Source organism: Gigantopelta aegis, chromosome 5 (assembly GCF_016097555.1).
Source record: "Gigantopelta aegis isolate Gae_Host chromosome 5, Gae_host_genome, whole genome shotgun sequence".
NCBI lineage: Eukaryota > Metazoa > Mollusca > Gastropoda > Neomphalida > Peltospiridae > Gigantopelta > Gigantopelta aegis.
In genome coordinates, this window is record NC_054703.1 from 26,062,185 (window position 1) to 26,074,849 (window position 12,665).

At 40.6% G+C, this 12,665-nt stretch overlaps 1 protein-coding gene across 1 annotated transcript in view; it reads right to left on the reverse strand.

The window, feature by feature from the left end:
* The window catches only part of LOC121373604 (neurogenic locus Notch protein-like), a 46,392-nt gene extending 35,102 nt beyond the window's left edge, over positions 1-11,290 (reverse strand). Inside the window, exons 1-6 of the mRNA XM_041500298.1 lie at positions 11,167-11,290; positions 6,019-6,150; positions 5,087-5,218; positions 4,341-4,472; positions 2,882-3,010; positions 1,443-1,562 (exon numbers count right to left, since the gene is read on the reverse strand). Of these exons, the coding sequence (XP_041356232.1) occupies positions 1,443-1,562; positions 2,882-3,010; positions 4,341-4,472; positions 5,087-5,218; positions 6,019-6,150; positions 11,167-11,242 (721 nt within the window). The 5' untranslated portion in view covers positions 11,243-11,290. The remainder of the gene's footprint in view (positions 1-1,442; positions 1,563-2,881; positions 3,011-4,340; positions 4,473-5,086; positions 5,219-6,018; positions 6,151-11,166) is intronic.
* Positions 11,291-12,665: the final 1,375 nt, after the last annotated feature.

A 12,665-nucleotide genomic window follows, 5' to 3' on the forward strand; every position in this document is an offset into this window, starting at 1 on the left:
GCCAGTGCCTCATTACTCAGTGGCGTAGGAAGGTGCCAGAAAGTGTGTGTGTGTGTGTGTGTGTGTGTGTGTTGTGTGTGTGTTGTGTGTGTGTGTGTGTGGTGTGGTGTGTATTTGTGTGAGTGTGTGTGTGTATGTATGTCGGTGTGTGTGTGTGGTGTGTGTGTCCCCCCCTCCCCACACACACATGGATATAAAACATAAATAAACCATCACTGCTGCTACTGGATCAAGAAAAGTGGAGGGGGGCACATTCTCCCTTTCCCCCTCTCCCCCGCTTCCTACGCATGACTGGTATATATTACTTGTCAAGGTATGTGCTGTCCTGTCTGTGTCGGAAAATGCATATAAAAGAACTATTGCTGCTAATGGAAAAATGTAGTGGGTTTCATTTAAGACTATTATGTCGCAATTACCAAATGTTTGACATCCAATAGCTGATTATTAATTAATCAATGTGTTATAGTGGTGTTGTTAAAATATATTATTTTTAACTTCAAATATGAAAATTAAAAATGGGAAAGAAAAAGAACATTTTAAAATATAGTTAAATTTTGTGTCTACAAATATGGCTATTTTTACACACGATTAAGAGAAAGGGCAGGGCAGTAGCTAGGATTTTATTTGTTTGTTGTTGTTTCTTTTTGGGGGTGGTGGTTTTGAGGGGGGGGGGGGAGATGAATTTTTGGAACTAATGAGCATGGAAGGCGCAAGACACTTGAAATTTAGAGGCTCTGGAATACCATTTTACAGCCATTTCATGGAGATTACATACTTAAAACGTCAAAATCAATAACCAGTAGATTGTTTTGGGGGGAGGGTCAACCCCCCCCCCCCTTCCTCTAACTACGGCCCTGAAGGTGGGGATAGAATCAACTATTGCCACATAGGCTACTCTTACTGAAAGACAGTACAAACCACTGATTTAGTCACAGGACACTAGTTGGAACGGAAAAACATCAAGTCCGCTGAGAGTGATCAATCTTATGACCCACTCCACGTCAGGCCAGCATTCTACCATTGAGCTATATTTGCTACCCCCCCCCCCACCCCCCACCCCCCAGCCCAAGTACAGTACTCTGTAAGAGAGCTAGAGGGACATTTTGAAGGTTATGATGCTCTCATGTAATGAGATTGTCATAACAGTCCAAATGTCCATCTAGCTCTCTTACAGTTAGAGTACTCGGGCTACCCCTCAAAAAAGAGAAAAAACAGTTTGTAAACCTTTCTGGTGAAATAATACACTAGTACCTACAGTTTTTAACACACACACACATGAACACACACACACACACAGAGACACACACACACAACTCACCTGGTTTGCACAAACACACACACACACACACACACACACACACACACACACACACACACAACACACACAACACACACACACACACACACAAACACACACACGTTCTCGCACACATATAACTCACCTGGTTGTTTGCACCTGCATGTTTTGCAGCCATATTTGTTGACCACATAGCCTGAAGGACATTTCTTGCAGTGATAATTCGGACAGATGAATTCGTGTTGATTCTGTCTCAATTTTCTATCTGAAATACATGTAAACATCAGTTATACTGAAAAAAACTGGTAGCGAACAAACGAATCACCGGCCTCGGTGGTGTCGTGGTTAAGCCATCAGACTACAGGCTGGTAGGTACAGGGTTCGCAGCTCAGTACTGGCTCCAACCCAGAGCGAGTTCTTAAGGGCTCAGTGGGTAGGTGTAAGGCCACTACACTCTCTTGTCTCTCACTAACCACTAACCAACTAACAACTAACCCACTGTCCTGAACAGACAGCCCAGATAGCTGAGGTGTGTGTCCAGGACAACGTGATTGAACCTTAATTGGATTTAAGCATGAAAATCAGTCAATGAACGAATTGAGATACCGTATTTTCTGTAATAAGCGCCCGGGCTTATTCATTTCAAAACGGTCGCAGACCCGGCGCTTATTGGAGACCCTGTTTTTATTTTTTTGAGACAGGAAGTCATAAAAAGGGACCCGTCATTTTTAATAAGTTTCTTTGTGTTTTTTAAAATGATGCCAGGGAGTAATCAGTTTTCAATTATCTTACCCGGCATTTATTTTGTTGCAAAGTGTTACAGACCCTGCGCTTACTGGAGGCCGAAGCTTATTTAAGGCCCGGCACTTATTAAAGAAAATACGGTATATGCGGACAATGAAGCTGGCAGCAAATTTAAAGTATACTCAACACAATTAATTACCAGTCAGTAGACATTTAAAAAAGCCATCATAGCAAAGCCATAGAAATTACATCGTGTGATGTCATTTAAGATTCGAGTCTATAGTCCGTCCCATCTCCTACAAAACTGTTTTTTGTAAATAATTTCAGTTTGGTTTGACGTAAAAAGAAATGTAAAAGTGTTTTGGAAATAACAAAAATATACTATGTTTGTGTGCAATTGAGAAAACAATCGGCTCAGAAATAACTAACTTGTAGTAAATTACATAGCACGAAAAAAGGCCTTTCCTGAGGGATGGATATAGACTATTTAAAGTTTTATAAGCTTGAGTCTAGGGCCCCGTTCCACGAAGCGATCTTGGCCCTAATATCCGTGACCGTAAATGCACAGCTAACATATGCACTTAAGGTGATCTTAGCGCTAAGATCGCTTTGTGGAACGGGGCCCTGGAGTAAAAAAAACCCCAACATAATAATAATAATAAATAAATAAATAAATAAATAAACAAATAAATAAATAAATAAATAAATAAATAAAATAAGTAAATAAATAAATAAATAAATAAATAAAATAAAATAAAATAAAATAAAATAAAATAAAATAAAATGAATGAATGAATAAATAAATAAATAAAATGAATAAATAAACAAATAAACGCTTACATTGACAATAAGGTCCATATCGGTCGTAAGGACACATGCATTTGTATCTGTTCCCAGACGCGTGACACAGATATTTGTCTTTGAAGTCACATGGATTACTTCGGCAGGGATCGACATCTGTCGGAAGATCTAAAAATAGCAAAAGACGAAGTATTCAGTTTGTTACCAGTGAACACTAAAATATCAATAAACAATATCGTTCCTGTTGTGATGCATGACCGACGTCGTCTATCATCCTCTGCCTATCAGTCTTATTGGATTGGTATATCAAAGGCCATGGTATGTGCTGTCCTGTCTGTGGAATGGTGCACATAACAAATCCCTTGCTAGTAATGAAAACAATGTAGCGGGTTTCCTCTTTAAGACTATAAAGACATGAACAATAAAATCAATGTGCTCTAGTGGTGTCATTAAACAAAACAAACTTCATTATTTTAAAATAAAAACGTCCAATCTGTTTTCATCCTATTCAGTCAGTTTTCTACGACTCCATCACCATCCCTACCTGTCTCAACGTCCTCCACCAGTTGTGTCTCTGTGTACTTCCCTTCAACCATGTCGCACCCTCGTCCTCTACCACTAATAAAGCTGGTCTGACCCATGGCACTAACTAACAACCGCCGGTAGTAGGGGAGTATACGGTAATGGGTGGTTACGGGGGCCTTTAAACAATAACAAAATTAACCACTGAACCCCCGGTCGGGCTGCTGGTACTCCCTTGCCAGCGCAGGCGGTCCCCTCTCCCACCCACCCCACCCCATTTCCTGTCCAGTCCAGCTTGTTCTGAATGTGCACGTAAAACCCTATGACCTGACCTGACTAAGTTGTCAGACTAAGCCCACAGTTAAAACTGATAGAGGAAATGACACAAATAGCGACAGGAGACAGCTCGTAGTCGGAGAGACAAGGACTGGGATATGGAGGTGGACAGCAAAAGAAGTTGAATGATGGGAGGAGCTGTCAGATGGGAAGAACTGAGATGGAAAAAGAAAGAAAGAAATGTTTTATTTAACGACGCACTCAACACATTTTATTTACGGTTATATGGCGTCAGACAGTCAGACATATGGTTAAGGACCACACAGATTTTGAGAGGAAACCCGCTGTCACCACTACATGGGCTACTCTTCCGATTAGCAGGAAGGGATCTTTTATTTGCGCTTCCCACAGGCAGGATAGCACAAACCATGGCCTTTGTTGAACCAGTTATGGATCACTGGTCGGTGCAAGTGGTTTACACCTACCCATTGAGCGTTGCGGAGCACTCACTCAGGGTTTGGAGTCGGTATCTGGATTAAAAATCCCATGCCTCGACTGGGATCCGGACCCAGTGCCTACCAGCCTGTAGACCGATGGCCTACCACGACGCCACCGAGGCTGGTAACTAAGATGGAATTGAAGGAACAAAAGGAAAGGGGACACTAGGATAATAAGGAATGGTTTAAAATAGTGTACATACTTGAACAGTTCTTGCCGTAATATCCTACAGCACACAGGCAGACGTATTTCTCGTGATTTTCCTTGCTGTGACATGTTCCGCCATTTGCACATGGTGAACTGTCACATGGTGATATCTGTGTGTTAATTTTCTCTGTAAAACAGTAATTAATATAATGAATTTTCACACAATAGTCAATACAATCAACTGATGAGTGATTGATCGATTCATTCATGTGTTCATTCAAAACACAAACCCTCCCATCCATCCATCTAGCATCCATCCCTCCATCCCTCCCTCCATCCCTCCCTCCATCCCTCCCTCCCTCCCTCCATCCATCCATCCATTCACCCACCCATCCACCATCGATTCATACATCCATCCATTCATCCATCATCTATCCATCCATCCATCTATCCATCTATCCATCCAATCATTTATCCATCCATCCATCATCCGTCCGTCCATCCATCCATCCACCCATCCATCATCTATCCCTCCATCATCCATCCATCCTCCATCCATCCACCATCAATCCATCCATCCATCCTTCCTTCCACCCACCCACGCAAATCCATCATCCATCCATCCATCCATCCATCCATCCATGCACCCACCCACCCATCCATCCATTAACCTAAACACCCACCCACCCACCTATTCTTTAAGCTATTGTAGTCTAGCCATGGTCTTGCCCTTCCCAGACCCCTCCCCCCCCCCACCCCCCATGACACACACTATTTGACCTAATGCATTTTGCAACTTACCTGCACATGTTTTGCCGGTAAAGCCCGGCAGACACGAGCAGAAAAATGCTTGACTGTCAAAACGCCGGAAGCAGATGCCGCCGTTTACACAGGGAGAACTACTGCAAGGCGATTCTCTTGGTCTCACTAACACTGCAAATAAAGAGAGAAGGAAATGTCTTATTATGTTCATTCGTTCATTCATTCATTCATTCGTTCATTCATGCATTCATTCTTTCATCAATTCATTCACAAGAGATCACAAGACAAATGTATTTCTTTATTTACAGAGAATACTACATTTATCTTACAACGAGTTGTATACGTTTTTAAACAACGGATTGTAAGATAAATGTTATCTAACGGACACGAATAAAGTATTCTGTTTCTTACATGATATCCTTATAAACCAGGTTTTCCCCACTTGAAACGTATTTACGTCACTCCCGCGTCATACAGTAATCAGTTTCGAGTTAACTCACACGTCACAGAACAGTTAACTTCGGACGTCTTAAATATTACTGGATGGTATGGCTGTGGTGACTGGGTCATCACCGTGGAGCAGCCAATCACAAGACTTAGTCTGAAACGTTATCGTCAACATATGTTGGAGACGATATTTATCTACAACGGTCATCTCTTAGACAGTGTGTAAAAAATATAGAGTAGAATCAACCCCACCCCCCCCCCCCCCAAAAAAAAAAAAAACCCAACAAAACAAACCCAAAACAAACAAAAAAAACCTAAACAAAAAAAAAACTATAAAAAAACCTACCCCCCACCCCCCCAAAAAAAAAAAAAACCCCGTTCATTTTCGTCGATTGTGTGTGTGTGTGTGTGTGTGTGTGTGTGTGTGTTTGTGTACAAATGAGTTTATTAAAAGTGTAAATATTGATATAATAAAGTAAGGCAAGGATCAAGCTTTAAAACTACATAATAATACACATGTTTACCTGAGCATGTAGCTCCACGGAACCCCGAAGGACACGAACATCTGAATCGAGTATTTCCGGCTTCACTTCGACATGTTCCGCCATTTGCGCACGGTGAACTCTCGCAAGACGATGGTTTTGGTTTCAAATGTTCTATAAAAACAAAAAACAGTTTAGCGAACGGTTTACTTAAAATATCAGGGCCGTAGCTAGCGGGGGAGGGGGGGGGAGGGGGAGGGGGAAATCCAGATAAAATTATAGAAACTTAATGAAAATTCTCTTCTTAACCGTTTAAGGAGTTTTAAACTATTAACTACTCAGTTGCCCCACCCCCCCCCCCCCCCCCCCACCACCACCAACAAAAAATCCTAGCTACGGCCCTGAATATACTCGGTCTTCTTACAAATTTCTATAGTATTTCTGTCTAAAACTTAGCTTCTTGTCTAAAACAGTTGTTTTGTTGGGGGTTTTTCGTTTTTGTTGTTGTTGTTGTTGTTGTTTCATTTCAAATCTATTCGTGCGAACTCTTCATCTAATAATCCACAACCCAAAATTTAAAAATCTTGTCTGGAGACTGTAAAGTTTGTTTTGTTTAGGATAGCACATACCACAGCCTTTGTCACTAGAGGACACTGATTTATTACATCGGCTATTGGATGTCAAACATTTGGTATTTTTGACGTATTGTCTTAGAAGGGAAACCCGCTAAATTTTTTCATTAGTAGAAACTAGAAAGGGATATTTTATAAGTACCATCGCAAAGAGAATAGCTCCTACCACGGCCTTTGATATAACAGTCGTGGTGCACTAGCTGGAACGAGATATAGCTCAACGGGGATACGAATAAATGCTTATATTATACAGGTATATTATGTTCTTTATGATATGAAGTGTTCTGACATTTCAATATCCCGTTGATTCAGTACCATGTAGTTCTTGAAAGTACTTACAAAACTCCAGTAATAGAGGGGTCGGTTAAAAACAGAAATTAGAGCACCAATGCAAGTTGGGGATGCACCAACGCAAACATATTTTTCATTCCAGCCAGTGCACCACGACTGGTATATCAAAGGTCGTGGTATGTGCTATCCTGTCTGTGGGATGGTGCATATAAAAGATCCCTTGCTACTAATAACAAAAAATGTAGCGGGTTTCCTCTCTATGACTGTGTCAAAATGACCATATGTTTGACATCCAATAGCCGATGATTAATAAATCAATGTGCTCTAGTGATGTTGTTAAACTGAACAAACCAACGCAAACATTTCCTTGAAAAGAGAGGCACAATTGGAACTTAGGGGCGAGATGTAGCCCAGTGGTAAAGCGCTCGCTTGATGCGCGGTCGGTTTGGGATCGATTCTCGTCAGTGGGACCATTGAGCTATTTCTCACTCCAGCCAGTGTACCACGACTGGTACATCAAAGGCCGTGGCATGTGCTATCCCATCTATGGGATGATGCATGTAAAAGATCCCTTGCTGCTAATCGAAAAGAGTAGTCTATGAAGTGGCGACAGCGGTTTTCCTCCCTCAATATCTGTGTTGTTCTGAACTATATGTCCGACGCCATATGTCCGTGTTGAGTGCGTCGTTAAATAAACCATTTCCTTCCTTCCATGGCTATTTACTTTCTATCAAGTATTCTCATACAGAAATATTTTACCCTGGTGCCTTTGGTTCTAGCCTATGTATTTTGTTTGATACTGATGCCCTTTATTATATATTACAAATGATAATTTTACAATCTCACATGTAATACATATACCTTATGGAATGCTTGGGAAGGGCACGGTGGCAAACCAAGTAAGGCACCGCAGCATTTTTTTCTTGCTATTTACTGCTTGCTAATATTAAAATAGAAAATTATTCAGAAAATGATTTTGCCAGAAATAGAGATACATCACGGCCTAACACGCTTTAGAGAATGTTGTTTGCATAATGGGATAGCCGTTGCGAAAATAGTGCAGTCCTGAAAAGCTACTACCGTTGAAAACAAACACAATATTTCTATATGAGATGTTTTGTATACACAAACGCGGCGAAATGCGCTTTTGTATCACTACATAAAAGTGTGCAAACAATTTACAATGATTAGGGAAGAAGAAATTAAAAAAAAGAAGAAGAAGAAGAAGAAAAAAATGTATTGCGGTAAAAAATACTAGTACCTGCTGACGTTAGAAAAAAATTGTAGCGCGCAGTAGAATTGTGGAATTTAATAGCAAACATATATATGTCCGCTGCCCTTATTTCCATTATCCCAATACAACTCGCCATAAAAGGAAATAACAACAGGTGACCCATAGGCGTACGGGCTCCCATTTTTGCCCGAATTAAAACGAACATGTCCGAATCGGGATAACAACATTTTTTTACAGGGATTACAATTAATTTTTACGGTAGAATGGTGGAAATACATGGTACACGGTCTCAGGTTAGCATATTTTGCCCGAATATCTGTATAATTTTTGCCCCAATTTGGCGTTTTCCTCCATCACTAGGGGGCAGTTGCCCCTCCCCCCCCGCCCCCACCCCTGTACCCCTCACCCATGCCCCCCCCCCTCTATCTCGTACGCTTATGGTTACTCAACACTGTTTAAGCTGCGGATGTCATAATATTATATTCAATACAGTTTTCGAAATACTGTCGTCCCTAGTCCGAATGGACGTAGAAAGTATGGTTCTTACTACGTCCGGATATTATTACATAGCCTATACATAGCTGGTATTAAAAACTTGTGGCACCATGTTCCAACCCTTTCTCAACCGAAATAGTGCAACAAAGGAACACACAAACCAAAAATGTATAACCTACCGTAATCACTAAACCCCGATAGAAGTATTTGCATCATTATTAACAAAATGAATCTTCCAACAACATAAACAAAATGTCCCCGCCATTTTAAAGTTGCTAAATAGAAGGAAGCAACTCGCCTGCATATTAAGAAAAATATTGACTTAAAACCGGCCACGGTGGTGTCGTGGTTAAGCCATCGGACATAAGGCTGGCAGGTACAGGGTTCGCAGATCGGCCCCGACTCCCACCGAGAGCGAGTTTTAACGACTCAATGGGTAGGTGTAAGGCCACTACATCCTCTTCTCTTTCACTAACCACTAACATCTAACCCACTGTCCTGGACAGATAGCTGAGGTGTGTGCCCAGGACAGCGTGCTTGAACCTTAAAGGGACATACCCTAGTTTTTAAACAGTAAGGCATATTAGAGCTGTTTTTGATAACTAAAATCATACTTTACTTAGATTTTATTGTTCAGATTATCCATTTCCGTACATTCGAAGTGATTTTGGTTATCATGGTGTTTTTAATATCACAAAATGAATTTCTCATATGTTTAAAAACGCACGTGCGTCTGAGAAGTAGCAGTTATGGAGTCGAGTTTTAGTCTATTTTTAGAGGGTATTTCACTATTCAAAGTCAGAAACTCATGTTTCACTCAATAATAACTTTATCCAAGTGTGTTACAGGTTTGTAAATTAACTAAACTTAGTGTGCATTTTCATGGGCTGAAACTAGGGTCTGTCTCTTTAATTGGATATAAGCACGACAATTAGTTAATGAAATGAAAAAAAAATGAAATGACTTAATGTGCGTCCTGCACTACTTTTGCCCTTGTTGATTTTTGTAGGGAGATGTCCGTCTTGCCCTCTTAAGCTCAGAGTACTCGGGTTACACGGGCCTGGAGGTCTTTTGGCCTGTCGTCCCGCCGGATTGGCAATTATTTTGCGTTTGTACTCACACATTAGTTCGAGTCCAATATAATGTTTAGAATTGATACCACAACATATGTAAGTGATTGTAATTACCATTTTTTTTTTTTTTTTTTTTTTTTTTGGTGTGTGTGTGTGTGTATTTTAACAAAACACCTGTGTCAAAAACTATATACAAATGGCGAATACGTTAGAAAATCCTAACTATTACGGTGTACTTTTAGTATTATCACCATTTGTTTATTTATTTTACTTTTACATAATTGTATTATATAATCATGCAGTGGCGGATCCAGAAAATCCATTTGGGGGGGGGGGGGGCAATGACATGAGGCGGAATGCCAAGGAAACTTTGGGGGAGGTTTGGAAGGGGATCATGAAAAAAGTAAAATTAATATATAATAAAATTATAACTGTCGCACAATTTAGAGAGGAGTGGGGGTGGGGCTGTCCCCCTAGATCCGCCTCTGTCGTGTCTGGTCCGGCAGGTTTTGATTCGCACCGGCAGGATATGTAGCTTGCCGAACCGAATGTCCGGTAGTAATTTGAGCCAATTTCGACTCCTGGTAAAATATATGCAAACTGTAAAACATTAAAACGTGTGTATGCCTATTGTGCGGAAGAAAAAAGAGTTTTTGTTAGTTTGTTTTGTTTAACGACACCACTAGAGCTCATTGATTTTTTTAATCGTCGAATATTGGATGTCAAACATTTGGTAATTTTGACATATAGTCTTAGAGAAGAAACCCGCTATAGTTTCCCATTAGGAGCAAGGGATCTTTTATATGCACCATCCCTTAAACAGGATAGCATATACCACGGCCTTTGATATAGCAGTCGTGGTGCACTGGCTAGAACGAGAAATAGCCCGATGGGCCCACTGATGGGGATCGACGTTAAGTCGAATGCAATTATTATATGGTCAAAAATCATTTTACAAAATGCTGTCAGTAAATTAAAGGGACATGTTCCTATAGGATATAATATAATAGCAGAGCAGAGGTAGAGCAGAGCAGAGCAGAGCAGAGCAGAGCAGAGCAGAGCAGAGCAGAGCATATATCATATTGTATCGTATCATATCATATCATATATCATATATCATATCATATCATATCATATCATATCATATATCATATCATATATATCATATCATATCATATCATATCATATCATATATTATATCATATCATATCATATATCATATGTCATATTAGGCCTAATACTATTGGGTATTTCCTTTCTTCATTTATTTTCAATATATCGATTCAAATATTATTATATTTGCTGAAAGGTGTTCTTTTTGTCTGGTACTAAGTTGTATTGCATGTGCGTAAATAATACCGACGTGTTTGAGGCGTCAGTTTAATTCCCGCGCCTATAGAAACATGCCCCTTTAATTTACTGACAGCTAACACAAAGTTAAATAGCTTTGGTCTTTTGAGCTTACCTGCGGATAAAACCGTAATTGTGGAAATAATTAGTAATCCCATCAGTTTCCATACCTCCATGTTTTTTTCGTGCATCACATTTTAATGACAGAGTCTTTGCCGAACGTCTGACGTCATAAGCGGAACACCCATTTGGCAAATAGCTCTTCTTTCGCTGAAAACCACTTAAAAGATGCGTCGCCATTATTCGCCCTCCAATCCAAGGACAGTTTTCCCGCTCTTTTGTTAACTGTCGCTATAATGCGCGAGTCGTGTTCATTGACAGAGTAGAAGAATGTAGCGACACAGTGTGGAGTATAGATGTTACCACATTATTCTCTTCATTTGAATATTTATTTTACATTTAAGTGTTGTTTAAGCACACGTTACATATGTCCCTTATTCTGGACACAAGTAGCAGTAAGTTTTCGAAGCAGTGTAGCCTATGTGTATTTGTTTGTGTTGGGACTGGCCCACCCAGGAATTTATATTCGCGGGAAACTCATCCAGATTGGGGAGGGGTTGGGGTAGTGCACGGGGCACATTAAAGCAACACTTTTTTAACGTGCACGGCGAGTTACTTCCCTCTATCAGGGCCGTAGCTAGGATATTTTGTTGGGGGGGGGGGGGGGCAACTGAGTAGTTGATAGTCTAAAACTCCTTTTCTTTAAGTTTCTATAATGCTTTCCGAATTTTTTCGGGGGGGGGGGGGGCAATTGCCCCCCTGCTAGCTATGGCCCTGTCTATGTAGCAAATTTAAAATGGCGGGGATATTTGTTAAGTTGTCGTTGAAGATTTATTTTTGTTAATAATGATGCAAGTACTTAAATCTGGATTTTGTGAGTACGGTAGGTTATACATTATTGGTTTGTGTGTCCATTTGTTGCACTATTTCTGTTGAGAAACGGTTGAAACACGGTGCCACACGTTTTGAATACCAGCTATATTAAGGGTATTTAAGAAGATCCGGACGTAGTAAAAAAACCACACTTAAACGTCACTCCGGACTAGGGTTGGGCATACCCACACTGTCTCTGCCAGGCGAATATAAAAGGTGGTGGTGGGAAATGAGGTGTGATTGGGGAGGCATGCCCCCCCCCCCCCCCCCAGCTCCGCCCATACCCCGGATAAGCCAGTGTCTGTGTAAGTGATGTTCCGATGATCGATTATAATCGAAAATTGATCGGACTGGCTCTACCGATATGAAGGTCGATTATTAAAATCCATAATCGATTGTGTGGGAAAATGTTAACTCTTAATTATTCTTCCGGTTTAGATGGTGGAATTGATGTGAACATGTTGGCGTTTGTGTTTGTCTTCAAGTATACATATGTATTCATATGAATTTAAATTCGCGGGAAACTCACCCATATTGGGGAGGGGTTTGGGGGTACCCACACTATCTCTGCCAGGCGAATATAAAAAGGTGGTAGGGGGAAATGAGGGGTGACTGGGGAGGAATATGACACCCATTAATCGATGTGTATTTTTGTGCTGGGGTGTCGTTAAACGTCGATTC